Consider the following 26,409-nt stretch of genomic DNA (forward strand, 5'->3'; position numbering starts at 1 on the left):
AGAAAGTAGTTACTATGTCTGATTTCAAAGAAATTGATGGCAAAATTTTGGAAGAAACCGTACAGCACCTTAAAACATCAACTTGCGCTCTTGACACACTTCCCACATCTTTTTTCAAAAGTGTGTTAAACAGTTTAGAAGCAGATCTTCTAGAAGTGGTAAATGCCTCACTTCTCTCTGGGAGTTTTCCAAACTCTCTGAAAACTGCAGTTTTCATGCACCTCCTGAAAAAGAGCAATCTGGATAAGACCATATTAAGCAACTACAGGCCGATTTCAAATCTTCCTTTCATAAGCAAGATCATAGAAAAAGTTGTCTTCAATCAGCTGAACAAATTATTATGCACGAATGGATACTTTGACAATTTTCAATCTGGTTTCCGACCGCACCACAGCACAGAGACAGCGCTCAAAAAGATAATAAACGATATTCGCTTAAATACTGATACAGACAAATTATCAGTGCTGGTACTACTCGACCTCAGTGCTGCATTTGACACTGTCGATCACAACATACTTCTGGACAGGCTGGAAAACTGGGTGGGGCTTTCTGGGATAGTCCTAAAATGGTTCAGGAGGTCATCCTTAGATGGGAGAGGTTATTATGTGAGTATAGGAGACCATAAGTCTGAGTGGACATCCATGACATGCGGAGTCCCTCAAGGCTCAACTCTTGGGCCACTCCTGTTCAACCTGTATATGCTCCCAATGAGCCAAATAATGAGAAAGAACCAAATCTCTTACCACAGCTATGCAGACGACACACAGATCTACTTAGCCCCATCGCAACAATTACAGCCCCATTGACTCCCTGTGCCAATGCATTGATGAAGTCAACAGTTGGATGTGTCAAAACTTTCTTCAGTTAAACAAAGACAAAACTGAAGTCATTGTGTTTGGAAACAAAGATGAAGTTCTCAAGGTGAACGCATACCTTCACTCTAGGGGTCAAACAACTAAACATCAAGTCAGGAATCTTGGTGTGACACTAGAGTCAGACCTTAGTTTCAGTAGTCATGTCAAAGCAATAACTAAATCAACATACTATCATCTGAAAAATATTGCAAGAATTAGATGCTTTGTTTCCAGACAAGACTTAGAGAAACTTGTGCATGCTTTCATCACCAGCTGGATGGATTATTGTAACGGACTCCTCACTGGCCTTCCCAAAAAGACCATGAGACAGTTGCAGCTCATACAGAACACTGAGCAGAACCAGAAAATATGAACATATCACACCAGTCCTCAGGTCTTTACACTGGCTCCCAGTTACATTTAGGATTGATTTTAAAGTATTATTACTGGTATATAAATCATTCAATGGCCTAGGACCTCAATATATTGCAGATATGCTCACTGAAAATAAACCCAACAGATCACTCAGATCATTAGGATCATATCAGCTAGAAATACCAAGGGTTCACTCTAAGCATGGCGAGTCCGCTTTTAGCAATTATGCCAGCCGCAGCTGGAACCAGATTCCAGAAGAGATCAGACGTGCTCCTACTGAAGTCACTTTCAAATCCAGACTCAAAACACTTCTGTTTAGCTATGCATTTACTTAATGAGCACTGTGCCACTGTTCGTCCGACTGTTTGTACTAGGGCTGTCAAATTCAAGAAGAAAAATCAAATTCGAATGGTAATCGAATATCAAGAAATGTATTCGAATATCTACGAGTAAAATGGAAAATGAAGTTAAAGGACAAGTTCGGTATTTTACACTTAAAGCCCTGTTTACAGATCGTTTCTGATGAAATAGAACGGTTAAGATTAAAATTTGGACACATGCTGCTGTCCCGAGAATTTTAGGTTTATTTCGCTTTCCCCAAAACCTCCACAATGGGTGTATAGGTGCACTGGAACAATCCTTCATAAAACGCATTAAACTTTAGTTTACAAAGACGTGAAACTCACCGAGTGGTAAGGGGTGTTCACTGATTTGCTCACACAAAAATCGCTGCAAAAGATGCTTTCCAACAGGTTTTATCGTAGTTTTTGTCCAACTCCATTGACTTGTATTGAAAGAGCTGTGTGAGGTACGGTATTACTCCGCCGTTTCTTCTTCTGCTTCTTCTGTGTATTCAATGAAATGCCAGCGGATGCTTGCATTTGGCAAAGGTGCATTATCGCCACCAACTGGGCTGGAGTGTCTATTATTCAAGCTCTCAAGTGAGACGTTTGGAAAAATAGATCCACAGTTTTACAACGAATGGTAAAACGCCTGTTGGAAAGCATCTTTTGCAGCAATTTTTGTGTGAGCATATCAGTGAACACCCCTGACCACTCGGTGAGTTTCACGTCTTTGTAAACTAAAGTTTAATGCGTTTTATAGAGGATTGTCCCAGTGCACCTATAGATAGATTTCCGATGACGTCACATTTCTCCCGCAACTCCTACCGGCCCCATCTTGTGTGTCAAGTGTTTGTGTTACGGAGCATGATAATATCCTGAATCGGCATTATTCTGAACATAAAAATCATACGATTATTCTCCGTTTGGCTGGAGTTAATGTTCAGTGCTGCTCTTGTGAACATTAGAGGTTTTGTGCTCTGGAGATGTGACACTTTATCTAATCATTTCCAAGATGGGCTAGCTAAATGCGCTAACGTTAGCTCTCATCGGCTGTCAAATCGCTGTACCCAGGCGGCTACTATCGACACAGCCCTTGAGAGGTGTTGGCTGGCTGGGCAGAAGCACACTCTGACGATTGTCCACCTTCATCACTTTCTCTGTGGCCACATCAGCTGGTCGAGCCAGAGGCAAAGGCTAAACCTGGAGCACATCGCTCCGTGCCTCTGCTCTCCATCTCTCTCCTACACTAAATTAGTTCGGAGCGTTGTGTTGTTGTTTTTTTACCCAGATGGTGTTGTCTTGACACTGAGTCTAAATGTACCGTATAATAAAGGCTGTGCAGATATCAGCCGCCTGGCTACAGCGATGTGAACCGCCAATGCAGGTCTCCAGACTAACATTTCCACGAGGGAGAGAGAGCAAGACAGCGCTTAGTTTGGAGACGGTGAAGTTTTGTTTACACTTTCGCCTGGCTCCGAAGTAGAGGTCTTCACAGTGAACCCGAGACCCGTCGACCCGGGACCCGACCCGGGACCCGTACGGGTTCGGGTCTATATTTTAAATTATCAGCCGGGTCCGGGTCGGGTCCGAATTTATTACTTCGGGTCCCGGGTCTGTTTAACATTGTGTGTAATACCCGTGCGATCGGAGTCATCAGATCAGACTCGGAGAAAACCGTGATTAGACACTGCTGGTGTTTTTTTGTAACTTGCAACTTGTAAAATTAGGACACTCAAAATAAATTGCGTTAAAAAGCATATTTTAGGTTGATCCAGCTAGCGTGCATGTGCAGTCTCAAGCGCGTGTCATGTTTCTATGGCAACCAGCAGAGTTTCAGTGAGGGACCGCCAAACCGCGCTTTAGATTTTACAATATAAATTAACAGTCTTGTTTAATCTTAAAGTTTTAGTGGTCAGATTCAGACTCGATGCAGAGCAGAGCACGGAGATGATAGCAAATAAATAACGTCAGCGGCCATGGCACTGAACGAGCAATCGTTATTATAACGTTAGTTCAAAAGGGCAAACAGTCAAAGTTATTATGCGAGTTAACTCGAGTCAGAATGTATGTTACATGTGCAAAGTTGCATTTGTCATCCGTCACCGTGACATCAAGTGGACTTTTGAAGCTGAAATAATGAGTGGATTAAGCTTGGACTTGGAATAACTAGAGGAATAACATGAATAACTTTCTTGTCGGAGGATTGTAATGCATGATCACAGCCAGTCAGGTAACGTTAACGTTACAAGGAAAGGAGAGGAGACTACTACGCTTCCATGGCTCCTTAAATTAGGTAAGACAAAAAGTTGTATTTTTCGCAACAGGTTTATTGACTTGTAATAGCAGTTTAAGGTGGAATATATGACAATCGGGTCCAGTCGGGTCTGTGTCTTCCCGGCGGTTTCGGGTCCAGGTTTCAAATAATAGACGGGTCCAGGTCGGGTCCGGTTAGGCATTTCTCGGATCTGCACGGGTCCGGGTCCAGCTTTTGAAATAATAGACGGGTCCGGGTCGGTTCGGTTTAGCACATTACGGGTCTCTTTCGGGTTCGGGCACGAATTTTTGGACCCGTGAAGACCTCTACTCCGAAGAGAGAGAAAGTGCGCGCGCGCGACCGGCTTTCTCCCTCTGCTCGTTCTTTCAGTTAAACATGCGCCCAGTTCATCTACATTACTCACCGATCAAATAAGACTTTGGCGGGCGCTAAAACAAGTTCAATGCAGGAGAATTCATGCGTGAATTTAACTGAGTAGTACATGACCATGCACTCGCACAAATGCGACCATATAAACTTTTAACTCGCACATTCTAACAAAATAATTGTATGCTTCCAGTTCCAGAGACTTTCTTCCTCTTAATTCGTCAAAAGTGTACACACTAACGGTGTGGATGAGATACTTGGCAATGTGCATTTCCTGAATATCGGGGTACGCCGCAGCATTAGCCTACATAACCAGTCCTCTTTCGACATTGTGTAAGGATCCTTTCCATCGATATAACTAAATTTCTCATCATATCTTGCCTTGCAAACATCGTCTAATGTGTCCCTGTAAATAACCTTCACCTTGTCGCCAGGTTTGGAGGAATTTGTCATCGTTATCTCAACACAAGAGTCAAAAATACTTTATATTAACTGGCTTTCTATTAATGCAGCACAGTTGATAACTGACAGCTTTGACACACAACATGGCGGGGCGCCGCAGAGGATAATGGGTAATTCGCGAAACGGAAACCCATCTATACACCCATTCTAGAGGTTTTGGGGAAATCGAAATAAACCTAAAATTCTCGGGACAGGAGCATGTGTCCAAATTTTAATCTTAACCGTTCTATTTCATCAGAAACGATCTATAAACAGGGCTTTAAGTGTAAAATACTGAACTTGTCCTTTAACGAACAACCTCGATCCATCAGGAAACGCCGCATGGTCGCTGAATTTCACTGCGCTTCATGGAGAGTTTTTCTTTTGCGTGAAATAGCCGTTCGCCGGAGATGTGTTAAAAGATAGCGGAGTGTATTCATGATTAGGCTACCGGTATAATAATCCTCCTGGCGCCAGGTCTGAGTGAGTAATGTACTCTCTTACCTTTGTTATTTGATTAACATGACACTTTAAGACCAGTCGCTGCGGACAGAAACGCGATCTGACACGCATCGCATTTTCTCACATCTCTACGTTCATTTAAGACTTTATTTAAATAATTTAAGACTGCTCTTATGAGGACACTCGACAAAACGGACATTTGGCATAATTTGTGTGTTGTGGTTTGTTCAAGCCCAAAAGAGAACTCGATACTGACACGCGTCTTTTCTGTGGGTCGACTCGTGTGTGTGTGTGTAACAGGCAGGAATTACAGCGCGGTCTCTTTAGTTTTGTCGTTATCTTCCATTTTCAAAACAAGCTGGCTATTCGCTGCTATTATTCGCTTGATTTGGTCATGGGCCTACGCTACAATACGTTTAGAGCGGCCGCTACTGGATGAGATGGCAAACAATAAAATAAAAAGCAAACGGTCTAATCATTAACTAGCCTGACGTCGTCATACTCAGATTCTAGTCAGAATGTGAGTCTGAGTACTGCTCCATAGAGATTTGATTATGGGGCGTGTCTCAACCGAACCAGGAAAAAAAAAAAACTCTGCACTCAATTGGATAGACCTACAACCAATCAGAGCAACGGAGTAAATGACGTATGTTCTTCATTCATATTTTCAACCAACAAAATGTCGCGGCTCTCTGTTCCTCTTTTAAAATGAATGCGCTGTCGATATCTTCTATAACAGACGCGATGGCGGAATCTACACATGATGTTTCATAAACAAAGTTCGGGAGGAGCACGTACAAATAATCAATCCAATATCAACTTGTCATCAAACAATACCATGTCTAACGTTACCCTATATCAGCATGAGGAAGCATATTCACTCTGTAAACTTACCTAACACTCTTTGACAGTTTTTCAGCATCCCTCCACCACCCCGAATCCTCACTCTTGTCTTGTTCTCTCACAACCAGGAATACGGGGGAGTATGGCTACCGAGCCCACAGCCCTCTCCTCGGACAGCACGTATACGCATTTATTCTATCGACTTATTTGTGTGTAATCTTATATACGCATTTATTCTATCTGACTTATTTGTAAATGGTAACTCGTGAAATCTCAATTCTCCAGCAGCAGTCGTCTTTGTTGTAAACTAATTCAAATCAAGCGCTCTTTGGTGACGTGGATGATTACGTTACCGTTGCTCATCTGTCCATCATCGTATAAAGCCCGCCCTGACAATTTGATTGGTCCGAACAATTTTTGTTCGGGCATAATAGCTCCTCAACGGAGCGAGTCCAGACCGAACTTCCCGACCCAAAAATGTTGTGGGCGGGGTTCGGGCTGGCACCCAGGCTGGCTAATCATTAACAACAAAACATGGCACTTTAAAAACCGGATAGTTTATTTATAGTTCGGTTTTGGATATTTCATGTCATGTTCGAATGCATATTCGAATATCGAATAAAAAGTGACAGCCCTAGTTTGTACTGTACTGTATTTTATTTTATTTTTCTAAACTGTTTTAATTATTCTTATTTCTTTTTATTATTTTAATTTCTTCTATGTAAAGCACTTTGAATTGCCATTGTGTATGAAATGTGCTATATAAATAAACTTGCCTTGCCTTGCCTATAGATGTGTGCATTGAATTGTGTTGTGAATCCAAAACTTTCACTTGCTGTATTAAAAATCAACATGGTGAATTAGCAATGTTTTTCCAAATTACACACCAATCCAAAACATCCATAAACAAGATAAATGTTCTCATCAATGCCTTCCTAAAACATGTTTAATGATAAAAACATAAATAACATCATGAATATCAATGCCTGGGGATCTGAGGGTTAAAATCAACAATAAAAAGCATGTAAGTTCAGGTACCTCAGCTGTGAGATGTAGGGCAGACACTGAAGGAAACTCATCATTTCACTCTCTTCCTCTGAACATCCTCTCAGATATACTGGTTTCTTCTCTGTCTGGAGTTTCAGCACTTCCAGGAGGACGGAGGTCTTTCTCTGTGAGAGATCTATGATCCAGACATCAGGTAACTGGAAAACTGACTGTACTGCTGGAAGGAAACTCCTGCCTGTTTGAGTCTCATAGTTCTTCACATGTGAGCAAAGATCCAGCAGGAAATCACTCTGTTTCATTCTGTTAGTCTTTTGATAAGGAAAAGATGTGTAGGTGCAGACTGATGATAACAGTTTCAGCTTCTGCTCTCCTGTCTGTGTCTCAGTCTCTGCTGCTTTAATCAAGAGTCTCAGAAGAAACTTCACTGCATCACTGATATTCCTATAGACAAACCTGTTTCCCAAAGAAAGAAAACAACTATAAACAGAGATAAATGATCCCAGAATTCTGACAAGGACAAGAACTCAGAAATTCTATTTGTGCTTGAAAGCAAATTTCAGCTTCCTTTGTTATAAATAGTTTAATAAGTGCATCGGATGAAAGGGAAAAAAAAAATTTAAAACTCTAATCATTGTAAAACCGATTTTAAATGAATATAATGCATATCTTTCCATAAACAGATTCAGATGCAGTGAAGTGAAACTGATTGAGAAGTAGGTACAGTAAGAGAATATCCAAAAGTTCAGGTACCTCAGCTGTGAGATGTAGGACAGACACTGAAGGAAACTCATCATTTCTCTCTCTTCCTCTGAACATCCTCTCAGATCTACTGGTTTCTTCTCTGTCTGGAGTTTCAGCACTTCCAGGAGGACGGAGGTCTTTCTCTGTGAGAGATCTATGATCCAGACATCAGGTGACTGGAAAACTGACTGTAATGCTGGAAGGAAACTCCAGCCTGTTTGAGTCTCATAGTTCTTCACATGTGAGTAAAGATCCAGCAGGAAATCACTCTGTTTAATTCTGTTAGTCTTTTGATAAGGAAAAGATGTGTAGGTGCAGACTGATGATAACAGTTTCAGCTTCTGCTCTCCTGTCTGTGTCTCAGTCTCTGCTGCTTTAATCAAGAGTCTCAGAAGAAACTGCACTTCATCACTGATATTCCAATAGTCAAACCTGTTTCCCAAAGAATAAAATACTGTAAACAGAGATAAATGATCCCAGAATTCTGACAAGGACAAGAACTCAGAAATTCTATTTGTCCTTGAGAGCAAATTTCAGCTTCCTTTGTTATAAACAGTTTAATAAGTGCATCGGATGAAAGGAAAAAAATAATTTATAACTCTAATCATTGTAAAAACGATTTTAAATGAATATAATGCATATCTTTCCATAAACAGATTCAGATGCAGTGAAGTGAAACTGATCGAGAAGTAGGTACAGTAAGAGAATATCCAAAAGTTCAGGTACCTCAGCTGTGAGATGTAGGACAGACACTGAAGGAAACTCTTCACTTCACTCTCTTCCTCTGAACATCCTCTCAGCTCTACTGGTTTCTTCTCTGTCTGGAGTTTCAGCACTTCCAGGAGGACGGAGGTCTTTCTCTGTGAGAGATCTATGATCCAGACATCAGGTAACTGGAAAACTGACTGTAATGCTGGAAGGAAACTCCAGCCTGTTTGAGTCTCATAGTTCTTCACATGTGAGTAAAGATCCAGCAGGAAATCACTCTGATAAACAGGATCATCATCATACTGCTCTTCATCAAAAGGGAAGGTTTTGTAACTGCACACAGACGACAGCAGAGTAGAGAATCTTGTTCCTGTAACTGTGACATTTTCTACAGCAGCAACACTGAGATTCAGCAGGAATTTCACTGCAGACTTCATCATTTCTACATCATCATCATCATCATCATCATCATCTTCACTGAACCTAAACCTGATAAAATACAGAGAAATAAAAATCCTGTTAATTTATGACAACATACAGCATTTATAAATAAAATATATAGTACACAAAAACAAGTATAAGAAGAAACATAAAAGCAACATTAATATAAGAGGACAGAATGTCTCAGTCTCTGCTGCTTTAATCAAGAGTCTCAGAAGAAACTTCACTGCATCACTGATATTCCTAAAGTCAAACCTGTTTCCCAAAGAAAAAAATACTATAAACAGAGATAAATGATCCCAGAATTCTGACAAGGACAAGAACTCAGAAATTCTATTTGTGCTTGAAAACAAATTTCAGCTTCCTTTGTTATAAATAGTTTAATAAGTGCATCGGATGAAAGGGAAAAAAATAATTTATTACTTTAATCATTGTAAAAACGATTTTAAATGAATATAACGCATATCTTTCCATAAACAGATGCAGATACAGTGAAGTGAAACTGATTGAGAAGTAGGTACAGTAAGTGAATATCCAAAAGTTCATATACCTCAGCTGTGAGATGTAGGGCAGACACTGAAGGAAACTCTTCACTTCTCTCTCTTCCTCTGAACATCCTCTCAGCTCTACTGGTTTCTTCTCTGTCTGGAGTTTCAGCACTTCCAGGAGGACGGAGGTCTTTCTCTGTGAGAGATCTATGATCCAGACATCAGGTAACTGGAAAACTGACTGTAATGCTGGAAGGAAACTCCAGCCTGTTTGAGTCTCATAGTTCTTCACATCTAAGTAAAGATCCAGCAGGAAATCACTCTGATAAACCAGATCATCATTCCGCTCTTGATCATAAGGGAAGGTTTTGTAACTGCACACAGATGACAGCAGAGTAGAGAATCTTGTTCCTGTAACTGTGACATTTTCTACAGCAGCAACACTGAGATTCAGCAGGAATTTCACTGCAGACTTCATCATTTCTACATCATCATCATCATCATAGAACCAAAACCTAATAAAATACAGAGAACCAAAGATTGCATGAATTTATCACAACATACAGCATTTATAAATCAACTACAGTATATAGTACACAAAACAAGTATGAGAAGAAACATAAAAGCAACATTAAAGGGCACCTATTATGCAAAATTCACTTTTACATGGTGTTTGAACATAAATGTGTGTTGGCATTGTGTGAGCAAAACCACCCTAGAATGATAAAAATCCACCCAGTAGTTTTTTTTACTATCTCAATAAATCACAAGCACTGTCTCAGAACACCCTGTTCTAGATTTTCCTCACTGTGACGTAGAATTGAGCTAAGCCCCACCGACGTGTTTGATTGACAGTCTGGTTTTGGCATAGACCCCGCCCTCGGTGATCTGTACGTCATCACCATCCTCCATTGTTTCAACGACAGCCGGTAATGTCTCCTAAGAAGTGTAGTGTGTTCTGTTGTGGGATGTAAGAATGGACATAGTAGTCTTCACTGACATCAGAGCCACTGAAAACGCAGCGGATGGATTTTATTTATGAAGAAAAGGCGCCACTTAAACTTCCTAAATACAAGAATCATTTTCTGACTGACTGTTTAGTGAACGAGGGTCAAAGTTAATCCTCAAGTGTGGATCGTTGCCTACTGTTCGCGATCCAACGTCACCTCCAGAAGAAGTAAGTGTATTTTATTATTTTTGAGCAAATAATAGTCATTTCAATCGATGTCAGCCAGTTCAACAACAAATGCGTCTAAAGCTATTTATTGTCGTCGTCATAGCTAGGATGTCTCAACAAACAACGTCAGACAGTTGTCGAACCCATGAACTTTGTGTTGTAAGTACCAACGCTCTACTGTTTGAGCTACAGGAAAGCTCGACACTATACAATTCAATATTACTATATATTTGCTGTATAGAATTGTTCTGAAAGAAGAAGAGTCAAAATTCGTTTTTATTTTTAATTTTTTTATTTTTTATTTTATAAATCTGTTGAAAATGTTACAAGTTCATGAGATAATTAACTTCATGACCCTACGTGTATAAGCATAGCTGCTTTATGTCCAGGGAAAAGGATACAGAGGCGTCAGAGCTGGTTGTACAGAAAAGAGATCTTAATATAATCAGCAGAGTAAAATAAGCTGATAAGTGTTTTTATATAAAAAATAATAGATCCATTATAAAATTAGGCTATATGCAGATCAATAAATGCAACTTGAAAAAAATGTAAATGACTTTGCAATTTATGTTTCTTTTAGGTAGCCTATAGCTACTTTAATTTAATCTACATCTGTTGTTATTTGTGATTAGAACTCATGACAACACACTACAGAAAATATGATACACTAATGTTGAGAAGAAGATTCTTACACGTCTTCTGAAGTGCACTGACAAGTCTGTTCATCAGAGGTGGGACAAAGTCATTGTTATGCAAGTCACAAGTAAGTCTCAAGTCTTTGCCCTCGAGTCCCGAGTCAAGTCGAGTCAAAGATGAGGCAAGTCCCGAGTCGAGTCAAAAGTCAAAGCCAACAAGTCTCAAGTCGAGTCCAAAGTCCTACCATTTTAGTTTCGAGTCATTTCAAGTCCTCTTACCACAGAAATAAAATTTATACAAATCATGTACGCCTGTAAGATTTGTATTTATTTAAACCTCTTTTTATACTTTGATTTATAATCAAATACAGTAAAAAACAGAAAATTTAATTTTCACAAAAAATGCTTGTATTTCAACAGCATATTGCACTAGAACAATGCACAGCATGCAGCTTCAGTCCTGTATTGTATTAACCTCATATTGCAAAACAGTTTAACTTTCAAATAGACATGGGTCGTTTTAGCCTAAACCTTTTTAAACATGTCATCAATAAAATCCTCACTCCTCAAAATTATCACTTCTGAAAAACTGGACCAACCTGATAATATAATTGGAATGCGTGTTGCAGTGCGTATGCGGTGCAAGACCAGCACGCGCGATAGTGCTTTCACATATGCTGCGTTTGCAGTGCGTGATCCGCAGCTGTACCACAAATACATACTCACTATTTGTATTTCAAATCCAGAAGTTATTAGCATCTTTTATTTAAAAAAAAATTTTTGTCAGCATTGCGATTCTCTTTGTACACACGTATACACTCTTTAATAGACGTATTCACGTTTAAATACAATTTAAACAACGTATTATTTAATGCATTACTCTTATATAATTATAGGCTATATTAAGTTGCTCAAACAAGTGGTAAAATATTTAACCATGTACTTATATTAAAATCGCATAGCCTACATTTTAAATTAAAACTTAAAATTGACAAAAACAGCAGACTCATACGCTTTCTTTTGCATAATTTAAATCTTTATACAATATATCTCGCATGTCACAAAGAACTTGTTTTTCCACCTCCACGAATGAGACGAGTGTTATGTTGCCTTGTTGAAATATGTATTTTCCCTTGATTTAGGCTACCCCGGTCTTACGTCTCAGCATTGCGATTCTCTTTGTACACATACACTCTTTAATAGACGTATGCACGTTTAAACACAATTTAAACAACGTATGCCTATTATTCAATGCATTACTTCTACTTATATGAAGTTCCTAAAGCAAGTGGTCAAATATTTAACCATAGGCTACTTATATAAAAAAACAGCCGACTCTCATGCCTTTTATTTTATATTTAAATTAATACAATAAATCTTGCATGTCACAAGGAACATGTTTTTCCACCTCCACGAATGAGACGAGATTTGTTCATTATGTCGCCTTGTTGAGGTAAATTGTAGTTTTCCTTGCTTTACCCTGGTCTTAAAGTGAAAATAGTATTTAATTAAATACAATTATGGTGAGATTACTACATTTTATTTAATTAATCGCATTTATGGTGAAATTACTAAATTTTTAGGTCAATCTGTGTTCATGTTGACCACGAAACATGCGCTGTCACTTTAATTCAGCGCGTGCAGCACATGTGCAGCACAGCAGAAATAGACTCGGTGCCGAAACGATCGCGTCACTGCTGTATACGCACCGCACCTGGAACGGATCGACGGACTGCAACCGCGTGCAGTGTGAAAGCTCTAACCTGTTAACATGGGTACGGAAAAAAATACGCACCCGCTGGCGCATACGCACTGCAAACGGAGTATGTGTGAAAGTGAAACGGGCTATGCTGTCGAATCAAAACAACGTGGGACTACAGTGATTGGATGTCGTGCAGGCAGCGCGCACGCTCGCTGCATGCATACAGGTGGTGCACATTTTTTTTCACAGTTGCAGATAAACTGAGAGCGGCGCGGCCATGTGGACATTTTTTCCCCCAGTTTTCATGGGAAGTAGCAAGTCTTCTCGAGTCAAAAGGCGCAAGTCCAAGTGAAGTCACGAGTCATTGATGTTAAAGTCCAAGTCGAGTTGCAAGTCTTTGTACATTTTGTCGAGTCGAGTCTGAAGTCATCAAATTCATGACTCGAGTCTGACTCGAGTCCAAGTCACATGACTCGAGTCCACACCTCTGCTGTTCATCCAATGAAACCGAAATGCCCCATGTTAACATAGGCGTGGTTTCTGAGCTTGACACTTAAGTATGTTAAACTTATTTGAAATTGCGTCAAATACGCAGGAATACACACTTCAAAAACAAATCGCTTTATTATGCACACCAGTGTGTATACAACTGGTGAAACATACGTTTTTAATCATGGATCCGTGAAAAATGGTTGAGACGAATCTGTAGCCGTCTAACATCTGCTGGAAATCCAGGTAAAACTATCTGCGTGCACGCGCGTTTCCCCAGTTAACATGATCCCAGAGAATGTCTAATATGGCGAGAAGTTTCACTCTCACTACACTTCCGGCTTCTGAACTGGTTGCAGTTCCACTCTGATTCCATATGAGGGCGCTCACAGGACGAGTGCAGAATGAATGGAGGTCAATGGCGGTATACCCTTCAAAATCCACTTTTCTCAGGATATAATTTTTTGTCTAGTAATTTGAATGTTGTATTCGAAAGGAGATGCAAAGAAATTACACATTGCTGGGTGTTAGATTTTTTTGAGTCACTTATTTGCTTTAAAAAAGTCTTTCAAAGTGTCAATGACGTCAGAATGCTGACGTCATTAGCAGAATGCTAGCGTGTTATGGGCAACAACAACTCAACCTGTAAGAAATCAAAACGACATAAGTACTCGTTCGTTCAACTTTCGACCTAAAACCCATGTTGAACTTGCAAAATCTACAATCAGATCTGAGATTTCTCAACGGCAATCGGGTGAAAGAGACAAATTTAGCCGTCTAGCCCCATTGACTCCCATTCATTTTGCACTCATGGCGAGCGCCCCCAGTGGAACTCTGGTGGTACTACAACCAAAATTCGGTACAATAGGGCTTAATAGGGAGTGGGCAGGCTCTCCGTAGACGGGCTCTGATGATCCCCAGTTGATCCGTAACACCGGAGTTTCTTCATCATTTGGGTCCAGCAGGGCGGGGATTATGCAGCTCATTTACATTTAAAGTGGTACACACCAAAACAGCTCTTTTTAAAACAGGCCCCAAAAATGACATTTTCAAATGGTTATAATAAATTAACTGTGGGGTATTTTGTGCTGAAACTTCACAAATACATTCTGGGGACACCCAAGACCAATATTACATCTTGTAAAAAGGGGCATAATAGGTGCCCTTTAATATAAGAGGACAGAATGTCTCAGTCTCTGCTGCTTTAGTCAAGAGTTTTAGAAGAAACTTCACTGCATCACTGATATTCCTAAAGTCAAACCTGTTTCCCAAAGAAAAAAATACTATAAACAGAGATAAATGATCACAGATTTCTGACAAGGACAAGAACTCAGAAATTCTATTTGTGCTTGAAAGCAAATTTCAGCTTCCTTTGTTATAAATAGTTTAATAAGTGCATCGGATGAAAGGGAAAAAAATAATTTATTACTTTAATCATTGTAAAAACGATTTTAAATGAATATAACGCATATCTTTCCATAAACAGATTCAGATGCAGTGAAGTGAAACTGATTGAGAAGTAGCAGTGGTGGACGAAGTACACATACCATGTACTTGAGTTAAAGTAAAGATACTCAAGGTAAAATATTACTCAAGTAAAAGTAGAAGTGCTGCCTTTCAACATTCACTTGAGAAAAAGTATTTGCCTTCAAATGTACTTAAGTATCCAAGTACAATGAATTTGTTGTTAAACTCAGTCTACGTGAAGACTGTAATGTCACTCTTGGCGCATCAATCTATTAATAAAATGACATTAATTAGTCATATATATATATATTTATTTGAATTGAATAAATGTTTTGTGTGTTTAATTTTGGACGGAAGGGGACTGTTCCCATAAGGTATAATACATTTACAATATTTACTGTATATATTTTTCACGAGTGTCTATGGTCATAATTATAAACATCCCAATGTTATGATACATTCACATAAACCTGCACAATGCCATTAAATATACACACATACACACATACACACATACACATATACACACACACACACACACATACACACATACACACATACACATATATATATATTCTACGTTATGGGAGCAGCCAATTTCCCTCCAAAACTAAACACCAAACGTATTAATGCAGTGTTTCTGCTACTCCCCAGAAAAAAAAATGCTATTAAATGCAAGTAATTTTAGTGTCAATGTAATAAGCAATGTTCATTATGCGTCAATATTTACCGATAATTGCTGTAATAATAGCTGCTGCTCTCTGCCCCGCTTAAAATCATTGGCAATACGATTTGTTTGGAACTGTTGAGAGCTACACGAATCACGTGACCGCGCGGCGGAGAGAAGATCACAGTAGTTTTGTTCGACTTGAACCGGCGCTGCACACTGCACAGACCAATCGGTGAATGACGTCACATTAAAATACCATTAGAGAGTAGACGGCTCTGTATGCTTTTCAATCGCTCTCGCGACTTCGCTCTATACTTTGATGTCATAAACTGATCGGTCTGTGCAGCGCCGGTTCAAGTCGAACAAGCGTGTGTCACAACCTCTTATATAGCCTACTGTCTATGGTCGCAACTCTCATATTTAACGGCTTTGGTTCGCGCTTAGTAGATAAGGCAAGTTCAAAACAAAGTGCGCACGTTGTAGGCTACTGTGATTGGTGGCTCGTTTGACCAGTTTAAGTTTTTATCCACTCATAAATAAAAAGGAACGACTGATTTTGAAAATGTAGTAGAGTAAAAACTAAGATATTTGACTTTGAAATGTAGTGGAGTTAAAGTAAAAGTCTTCCCGAATTTAAATACTTCAGTAAAGTACAGATACGCAAAAAAGCTACTTAAGTACAGTAACGAATTACATTTACTTCGTTACTGTCCACCACTGAGAAGTAGGTACAGTAAGTGAATATCCAAAAGTTCATATACCTCAGCTGTGAGATGTAGGACAGACACTGAAGGAAACTCTTCACTTCTCTCTCTTCCTCTGAACATCTTCTCAGCTCTACTGGTTTCTTCTCTGTCTGGAGTTTCAGCACTTCCAGGAGGACGGAGGTCTTTCTCTGTGAGAGATCTATGATCCAGACATCAGGAAACTGGAAAACTGACTGTAATGCTGGAAGGAAACTCCTGCCTGTTTGAGTCTCATAGTTCTTCACATGTGAGTAAAGATCCAGCAGGAAATCACTCTGTTTAATTCTGTCAGTCTCTTGATAAGGAAAAGATGTGTAGGTGCAGACTGATGATAACAGTTTCAGCTTCTGCTCTCCTGTCTGTGTCTCAGTCTCTGCTGCTTTAATCAAGAGTCTCAGAAGAAACTGCACTTCATCACTGATATACATATAGTCAAACCTGTTTCCCAAAGAATAAAATACTGTAAACAGAGATAAATGATCACAGAATTCTGACAAAGACAAGAACGCAGAAATTCTATTTGTGCTTGAAAGCAAATTTCAGCTTCCTTTGTTTTAAATAGTTTAATAAGTGCATCGGATGAAAGGGAAAAAAAAATATTTAAAACTCTAATCATTGTAAAAACGATTAAAAAAAATATATATAACATATCTTTCCATAAACAGATGCAGATACAGTGAAGTGAAACTGATTGAGAAGTAGGTACAGTAAGAGAATATCCAAAAGTTCAGGTACCTCAGCTGTGAGATGTAGGACAGACACTGAAGGAAACTCTTCACTTCTCTCTCTTCCTCTGAACATCCTCTCAGCTTTACTGGTTTCTTCTCTGTCTGGAGTTTCAGCACTTCCAGGAGGACGGAGGTCTTTCTCTCTGAGAGATCTATGATCCAGACATCAGGTAACTGGAAAACTGACTGTAATGCTGGAAGGAAACTCCTGCCTGTTTGAGTCTCATAGTTCTTCACATGTGAGCAAAGATCCAGCAGGAAATCACACTGATAAACCAGATCATCATCCCGCTCTTGATCATAAGGGAAGGTTTTGTAACTGCACACAGACGACAGCAGAGTAGAGAATCTTGTTCCTGTAACTGTGACATTTTCTACAGCAGCAACACTGAGATTCAGCAGGAATTTCACTGCAGACTTCATTTCTTCTTCATCATCACTGAACCTAAACCTGATAAAATACAGAGAAATAAAAATCCTGTTAATTTATGACAACATACAGCATTTATAAATCAACTATATAGTACACAAAAACAAGTATAAGAAGAAACATAAAAGCAACATTAATATAAGTGGACAGAATCTAATGACATTTATTACACTTTTTTCCAAGGTCCATATACAGAATAACGTGTAGCATCTGGACTGAATCACGATGACCGATTCAGTTTTAAACTTCAGAAAGTTTTTAACCTTTTTGGACTTCTTCATGTGAATCACAGGCCTAGCGCCGATGAGTCTGGATCAAATTGTCCCCATTGTCACTTTAGTGTCCTGGCAGAGGCTGAACAGAAACACCTTCGAGAGCTTCATAAAGATCTGAATCAACTCAACTTCCCTCTCATGCCAGGAACGAAAGGGTTGGAAACTGGAGAAACACACCTAATATACAGAGACAGACATTCTTTCCATTTAACTCATTATTAAGTCATCCAAGAAAGTAAATGATATATTCCTGAGTGTATGAATGTCCCCAGCTTATATTAGCCTAGTTACAACTTTCTAGTTTTGTTAGTTAAACTCTCAGTGCTTATAGTCAAGTGTAAGAATGTTTCTCTGCTTCTTCCAACCATTTCTTTCTTGGTATTGAAATATTCCTCTCGTTACACCTGAATTAACGATGTTTAGTGTGTTACAATAAATTGTATAATACTATTTTTACCATCCTTTGGAGTAAAAATGACCAATTCTGACATCATCATTAAACATGCAGATTAGGCTGTCAGAAGGAGATGAAGAAACTCTCTCCCGCTAAACGTTCCTAACTACTATTGGTCATTTCAGCCAAAATAGGTGTGGACTGATTTATCCTTAAGCCTGGAACACACCAAGCCGACGGTCAGCCGTCGGGCAGTTTCTGTGCGTCGGCCGACTAAATCTTCTCGGTGTGTTCCGCATAGGTTTGCCAACTTTCTGAAATGGAAATAAGGAACAGTGAGCGGGGGGAGGGGGGGGGGATTTTGAAAAATAACCCCTGAAATGATGACTTCTGGTGAATATTGTGGAAACTAATTGATACATTTAGATAAATACCAGCACACTAAAACACTAGCTGGACCAAAGCATAATTTGGCAAATGTGGACAGTGTTCAACAAACGGTAAAAAGAAAAACGTTTCGTACTCCCAAACACAGAACAGACAAGTTTGCCCCACAACAAATTAATAATTGCAGCAATAGTGGAAGCAACCATGAGGCAAAACGGGAGAAATGTCCTGCATATAGCCAGCAGTGTCACAGGTGCAACAAATAGAACCATTTCCAAAAATGCTGCAAATCTATGAAGGTTCATCGTACACGGAATCTACAAAAGTTGCCAGAGCTTCAAACAGCAGTGAAAACTCATTCTTTATAGACGGAGTTTCCTTAAATCACCAGAAGGTGGCAGAAATTGACACAAAACAGTCAAAGAAAACCGCAATATCTTGCACAGTCCGAACCAATGGAAAGCCTCAACTAAAGATCGACACAGGAGCCTCATGCAACATCATGTCTATGCAGACATTTGCACAGGTAAAGCAAGAAGAGAATCTTCAGTTGTCAAGCCATGTGAAGCTTGTTGCATATGGTGGAGAGGAGATCCAGACATTAATCTGGGAGTCTGTTCAACTGTGTTATCATGCAACCTGAGTGACCAGAACTATTCTCTACAGTTCTACGTGGTGGAAAAAAAATGTACAGCCATTGCTTGGGCTGTATGACTGTCTTCGGATGGGCCTCATTTCTCTCAATAACGCAGTGCACCAGGTCAGTCTAAAAGAGAACTCAAGTTTTGCCCAGGGGATTAACACAGATTATGCAGATCTTTTCCTAGATGAAGTAGGAAGGCTTCCTGTAACATACTGCATGAAACTTGACAAAGAAGCTTAACCTGTCATCCGTCTAGCACAGGGGTGTCCAAACTCAGTCCTGGAGGGCCACTGTCCTGCAGAGTTTAGCTCCAACCCCAATTAAACACACCTGAACCAGATTATCAAGGTCTGATTATCTGGTTCAGGTGTGTTTAATTGGGGTTGGAGCTAAACTCTGCAGGACAGTGGCCCTCCAGGACTGAGTTTGGACACCCCTGGTCTAGCACAAAGAATTCCTGCAGCAATGCAACACAAGGTAAAAACAGAGTTGGAAAGAATGGTTGCTATCGGCGTTATCACTCCTATATCTGAGCCAACCGATTGGGTGTCATCTATGGTGGCTACTCACAAGAAAAACTCAGATGAAATAAGGCTGTGTATAGACCCTTGGGACCTAAACAAGTTTCTAAACCGTCCACATCACCCCATGCGCACAGTGGAAGAAGTGGCAGCGCAGATGCCAAACTCCACTGTATTCTCAGTACTAGACGCCAAAAGCTCATTCTGGCAGATTTCACTGGATCATAAGTCTACTGACCCTACTGACTACTTTCAGTATGCCATTTGGAAGATTTAGATTTCTTCGGATGCCCTTTGGCATTAATTCAGCCAGCGAGGTCTTTCAGCGTGCTATGGAACAGATCTTCGCTGGCTATCCGTGTGCAGTCATAGTTGATGACATCATTGTGGGGGGCAACGGCGAGCAGGAACACAATGCAAATTTGAAGAAAGTGTTAGACCGTGCTCGTGAAGTGAACTTGAGACTGAATCCTCAAAAGTGCGGTGAGCTATGTTGGACATATTTTCACAAGCAAGGGACAACAACCTGACCCTGCTAAAACAAAAGCAATCACAGAAATGCTGCCGCCAGACAATGTTACTGCACTACAGCGCTTCCTGGGTATGATCAGCTATTTAGAAAAATTCATACCAAACCTCAGTGAGTTGTCTGCACCCCTGTGTGAGCTGACCTGTAAAAACACAGAGTGGTGCTGGTTTAAACAGCATCAGGATGCTTTCGAAGATCTGAAGCACAGGATTTCCAGTCCACCTACCTTGAAATACTATGACATCCAGAAACCCGTCACACTCACCTGTGATGCTTCCCAGTTTGGACTCGGAGCTGCGTGTCTTCAAGAAGATGCACCTGTCTCGTACGCTTCTCGCACTCTGACGCAAACAGAAGTGCGTTACACGCAGATTGAAAAAGAGCTTCTGGCTGTGGTATTCGCGTGCACCAAATTCAATGACTACATATATGGTAAACAAATTCACATTGAGATGGACCACCAGCCATTGGTAACCATCCTTAAAAAGCCTATCCATACAGCTCCAGCAAGGCTGCAACGCATGATGCTAAGATTGCAGAAATACAACTTCACAATCACATACAAGAAAGGAAAACACATGTTCCTTGCCGACACATTGTCACGTTCCCCCAGAGACTCACCAGATGAACACATTTGATGACAGAGCTGACTTCAAAGACATACTACGACAAGTCCAGCAGAGCTCTACGGCCACTCATACAAGGTGAGATAGTGAGACTTGCAACTTCTAAAGGCCATGACAGAATTGGACTCGTCAAACAGGTCTGTGATGAACCAAGGTCATATCTTGTGGAGACTGAAGGTAAAGAATCCTTCCTGTTGCGGAGCCACAAACACAATGGTACGAGTACAGCGATATGTCATTTCCCTTTGTCCAGACCCCCTCTGTTGAGTCTAAACATAAATACTCCACTCCAAGTGAAGTCAAAGAACAATGCACCCCACAAGGAGCCGAGAAGAAGCCACTGAATGAACATTCAACAAGAATTCATTCCACAGTTCCATATGTGATCAGAGCAGGTCGCCTTTGCAAACCAAACCCTAAATACATGTGATAAAGAAAAAAAAAACAGAGGAAACAGTTCAGTTATTTAGTAACAAAATGTTCAATTTGTAAATGTTGACATTACTTTGTCAAGAAACGGTTACGTGTAAATAGACTTTCTTACTCTCAGCTTAACTAGTCTGTTAAATGTGTTGCTTATAAAGATAAAGGCTTTGAGTTAACTTACAAATGTAAGGAACTTCGTAGGGAACTTTTCATTAAGGAATATCTGTCACAGTTAAAGGAGGAGGATGTAGAACATAGTGTTCTGTAGCTTTAAATCCAACAGACTTGTAAAAAGCTTGCTTCTACGCATGCTCGGGAATGGGTTACGTTGATGAAGTTATATGCTTGCATGTTGAACTTCTGTATCTTCTAGTAAAGTTATATGTTGTTAAACGAACCTTTGCCTTGCCGCTCGTCATTCAACAGTGTGTTCCAGGCTTTAAAGGACGATGACAATAGCTCATTTTAACTCATTCCTTCTTCCCTGTCCGCTCTTTTTCCTGTCCTTCTGATGAGACATCTTGATTTTCAGCAACTTTGCTTTCAAGTAAACCTTTTAAACTTCCTGTGAACGACGCGCCCTCCGGAAGAACCCAAAGTACACTTCAAGCTCACGAACCACACAACGAGGATCTACACACACACACACACACACACTATGCATCAATGAATAAGTTCAAATATTATTTCTACTGATATTTAGATGCGTTTAAGATTGTTTGCCCCTGCCTTAAGGTTATTTGATTCTTTGCTGGCTCTCAAAGATTAACTGTTTGTGATATTTCCTTTTTGAGCTAATTTGCTACAAATGTTAGTTGAGGTTTCTAGAACCAGTCAGTTTCATTTTCCTGACTATTTTCCAGCTTCTCTGTGACCCTTTTCAATCAATTTTACACATTTCTGCATCCAAAGGTAAATACAAAATAATAATTAAAAAAAAGATCCATTTAATACACAAAGACCTACTCCAGCTTTTTTAAACATGTTGAGCAAAAGGCTGTACAATATCTTACCTCAGCTGTGAGATGTAGGGCAGACACTGAAGGAAACTCTTCACTTCACTCTCTTCCTCTGAACATCTTCTCAGCTCTACTGGTTTCTTCTCTGTCTGGAGTTTCAGCACTTCCAGGAGGACGGAGGACTTTCTCTGTGAGAGATCTATGATCCAGACTTCAGGAAACTGGAAAACTGACTGTAATGCTGGAAGGAAACTCCTGCCTGTTTGAGTCTCATAGTTCTTCACATGTGAGTAAAGATCCAGCAGGAAATCACACAGTTCTGGGTTGTTATTGTGTCTCGTGTCAAAAAAGGAGCAACTGCACTGAGATGCTTTATGGAAGAATTCTCGAAAGAATGTGATTTGCTTCAGTGGTTCTTTCCAAATCTTTAATCTGCAACACAGAAATCATATATCAAAATTAATAATAATAATAAATACATTTTAAATTATAACAATTAAGCAAATTAATAAAGTAATACATTTAGTCAATAATTATATTGCATTGTAAAATAAAGGCATTTGATAATAATAATAATAATAATACAATTTAAATGTACAGAACATCAGAAAAATTATAATACTAATATTTATGTCTTAATTTCTTTGCTTTCAAATGTTAAACTTTTATTTTGGTGAAGACCTTAGAGCTTCACTTTAGTTCATATCAAATCTCATTGCAGAAAGTTGAAACATGTTGCCTTTTTAAACGCATGTTACAAGCGACCCAAACTTACAGCACTAGCAGAGAAGAGTTTGTGTGGAAACGATTTTTACTGACAATAGACTCTTGGCAAGTGTTAAAAGTCAAGATGAAATGGAAGTTGTGACCGTTTTTTTCCCCCATATTGTGACGTATATCCAAGTGAAACAGCGAAATGGGAATTGCTTGTTGGATTGCTGTTTGCTACTGCTTTGATCTCATGTGAGTGACAGGAGGTTGCTGGAGTTTATTTTCCCGTCCTCACACCAGTAAACACGTCATCAGAGAAGAGATGAGATGTCAGTGCGTGGAGGAGGGGAAGTTATTCTGAATAAAGATTTGAAAAAAAGTGTTGTGCACAAATAAATATTTCATAATAAACACTGCAATATTCCATTTCGATTTCATGGCGACTTTAACTTTAGACTCTGGCTGAGATGCTAAGCGTGTTCTGTATACAATCACTGATGGCACCGTCCGCTAGCTTGTGCAGTCCTGCCGTTGTTCTTGCATTTTGCGCTGTGGGCTGTTCCATAGTACATGGCCGCAGACTGTTTTACATTGTTTATAGCCTCCTGCGTGGCATCGAAATGTATATAGTTTAAAAGGCTAACACAGAGGACCACCTTTATTCGCAATTGTTTTTGTGCTAAATTTAAAGTCCTTAAAAATACAATATAGTGTAAATCTTATTTCAGCAAATGACCTCTCATTGCATCTATCCCCAGCCAGTTGTGGGGTAGATTGTAACAACTGAACTCTTTGTATTTGACATTAACGCACACAATCTGTGAATGTTTTGTTAATGTCCAAGTGAGTTATATTTGTAGCAGACAAATGTGGCTGCCGTGTATCACATTTTGAGAGATCTAGCACAAACAGTGGCTGAGTTACAGATGCTCAAACATAAGGTGTTCCCCTTCCATCCCCGGTCTCCCCTATACAAAATATTTAGGCCTACATAGTAAACTCCCCAGATGCAGATATTTTCACTCGCTAGTGGGCATCGTTCATTTCCACGGCAACATTGAACTTCCGTGCTTCTCGTTCCCTTAAATTCAGCACAGTCATTAACTCGGTTCATTACAATAGAAGCTGTTTGCCCGGGATAAGTCGAATGATAGGCTTTATCTTATAACTATATGCCACAAGTCAAGATTACCGGATTCATAATTTGTTTCAGTTTATTATCAAATGGCGAATTCCAAGATAATTTGGGTGCATCAGGCTTGCAACAATATAATAAAGTAATAACGAATAAGTAAATAAATACAAAAGAGCTGGGCAGAGGGTGAAATAGCTCCGAAAGGATCGCCGCCTTATCGTGGTGGAGCGGTTTGTGCACGTCTCCATGACCCCTAGAGCTATGTCGGCAGGAGTCTTGTACTCTCTTGTACTCCTGGCAGGGTCACCCAAGCCGAACAGGTCGAAGGGTAGAGACCAGACAAAGAGCGATCCCACTGGCCCTCCAGGTTGGGGGTTGGGCGATGGGCTAACTACCCGTCCCCGGAAAAAATAAATTGGTTACAGAAACCGAAACTATGGAAACTATCCCTTACTGAACGAAGCCTAACTGACGACCCACGTGTGGGATGTATGAACCGCCTGAGACAAACTCACCAGAGACCCCAGGGCGGGAAATGTCTGCTGAAGCTGAAGTCAAGAACGAGAATTGGGTGTTGGAATGTCAGAACACTTTACCAAACTGGAAAATTGGCACAACTGACAAAAGAAATGCAACGATACAACCTAAGCATTGTTGGTGTATGTGAGAGCCGATGGAATACCTTTGGAAAAATAACAACTGCCACTGGAGAGACCTTTCTCTATTCAGGAAACCCCAAAGAAGATGATCCACACACACACGGAGTAGGAATACTCCTTTCAAAAGATGCAGGTAAAAGCCTCATCGAATGGGAACCAATTTCAGAACGAATCATCACAGCCAGGTTTACATCAAAAGGATGTAATATAACAGTTATCCAATGCTACGCTCCCACCAACAATGCCGTATATGAAGAAAAAGAGACCTTTTACCAACAACTACAGGCTGTCTTTCAGAAGAATCCCAAAAGAGACATCAAGATCATCATGGGAGATATGAATGCCAAAATTGGAAAAGATAACAGCGACTGGAGAGGAACAATGGGAACTGAAGGATTGGGGCAGATAAGTGAAAATGGGCTCCTCTTTGCCAGCTTCTGTGCCCTCAATGAGCTAGTGATCGGAGGCAGTCTCTTCCCACATAAACAAATCCATAAAGCTACCTGGATATCACCAGACCACTTCACTGAGAATCAGATTGACCATCTTGCAATAGACAGGAAATGGAGGAGAGTTCTCCTTGATGTCAGAGCCATGAGGGGCGCCGATATAGACTCTGACCATCATCTTCTCATGGGAGAACTCAGAATGAAACTTGCAGTGAAGAAGAAACCTGGGAACAGGGTTCAGAGAAGGTTTGAAACACGGAAACTAAAGGATAATAAAATATGCCGGGAATGGGGAATCCACCTCCGCAACCGGTTCCAAGCCCTAGCAGAAGGAGACAACATAAACAACAAATGGGAAAGATGCAAGGTGGCCTTCATAAACACCTGTGAATCTCTTCTGGGCTACAGTGACCCCAGAAGAAAAGATTGGGTCACAGATGCAACTTGGAGTGAGATCGAAGCTAGACGAGATATCAAAGCAAAACTCAACAGAGAGACAGATAATAACAAGAAGAAACGCCTCAGACAAGACTACCAAGAAAAAAAACAGGGTGGTCCGTAAAAGCTGCAAGAGGGACAAGAAAGCACGAATAGAGGAGCTGGCTAAGGAAGCAGAAGAAGCAGCCAGAGAAAGAAACGCCAAGGAACTGTACAGAATAACCCACCAGTTGTCAGGGAAAAAACAGACCACAAGCCTGCCTATCAGGGATAAGCAGGGAAACCTTCTCACCAAAGAGTCCCAGCAATTAGAGCGCTGGAAGGAACACTTCGAAGAAGTCCTGAATAGATTCCCCCCAGACAGTCCCCCAGTCATAGAGGACGCGGAAAAAGACCTAAACATCAACTGTGGTAGGATATCAAAGGAGGAAATAAGGAGAGCCTGCAAAAAACTAAAGCTAGGCAGGGCACCGGGGAAGGATAACATCCCACCTGATATACTGAAAGCAGATATCAGCGCCTCCACTGATATCCTCCATGGGCTCCTAAATGACATCTGGAAAAAAGAGGAGATTCCCAATGATTGGAAGGAGGGGTTAATTGTCATAGTCCTCAAGAAAGGAAACCTCAGTGAATGTAAAAACTGGAGAGGCATCATGCTCCTCTCAGTCCCCAACAAAATTCTCTGTCGAATAATCCTAGACAGAATACAAGAACCACTAAACAAGATTTTCAGGAGAGAACAAGCAGGTTTCCGTATAAACAACTCGTGTACAGATCACATTGCAACACTCAGAATAATTGTTGAACAATGCATCGAATGGCAGTCATCATTATTCATAAACTTTGTTGACTTTGAAAAGGCCT

General features: G+C 40.2%; 2 protein-coding genes across 2 annotated transcripts in view; both read right to left on the reverse strand.

Annotated features, from left to right (window-relative positions):
* The window catches only part of LOC311304575 (uncharacterized protein), a gene marked incomplete at its 5' end in the record, with an annotated part of 75,869 nt that extends 65,611 nt beyond the window's left edge, over positions 1 to 10,258 (reverse strand). The window contains 5 exons of the mRNA XM_084431684.1: positions 6,999 to 7,421; positions 7,719 to 8,141; positions 8,436 to 8,906; positions 9,409 to 9,861; positions 10,200 to 10,258. Of these exons, the coding sequence (XP_084287810.1) occupies positions 6,999 to 7,421; positions 7,719 to 8,141; positions 8,436 to 8,906; positions 9,409 to 9,861; positions 10,200 to 10,258 (1,829 nt within the window). The remainder of the gene's footprint in view (positions 1 to 6,998; positions 7,422 to 7,718; positions 8,142 to 8,435; positions 8,907 to 9,408; positions 9,862 to 10,199) is intronic.
* Positions 10,259 to 16,159: 5,901 nt separating this feature from the next.
* Positions 16,160 to 26,409, reverse strand: part of LOC311304583 (nucleotide-binding oligomerization domain-containing protein 1-like) — a gene marked incomplete at its 3' end in the record, with an annotated part of 30,966 nt that continues 20,716 nt past the window's right edge. The window contains exons 4-6 of the mRNA XM_084431698.1: positions 22,205 to 22,582; positions 16,939 to 17,411; positions 16,160 to 16,692 (exon numbers count right to left, since the gene is read on the reverse strand). Of these exons, the coding sequence (XP_084287824.1) occupies positions 16,160 to 16,692; positions 16,939 to 17,411; positions 22,205 to 22,582 (1,384 nt within the window). The remainder of the gene's footprint in view (positions 16,693 to 16,938; positions 17,412 to 22,204; positions 22,583 to 26,409) is intronic.

This window comes from Rutilus rutilus (assembly GCF_951802725.1).
Source record: "Rutilus rutilus genome assembly, chromosome: 1".
Taxonomy (NCBI): Eukaryota; Metazoa; Chordata; class Actinopteri; order Cypriniformes; family Leuciscidae; genus Rutilus; species Rutilus rutilus.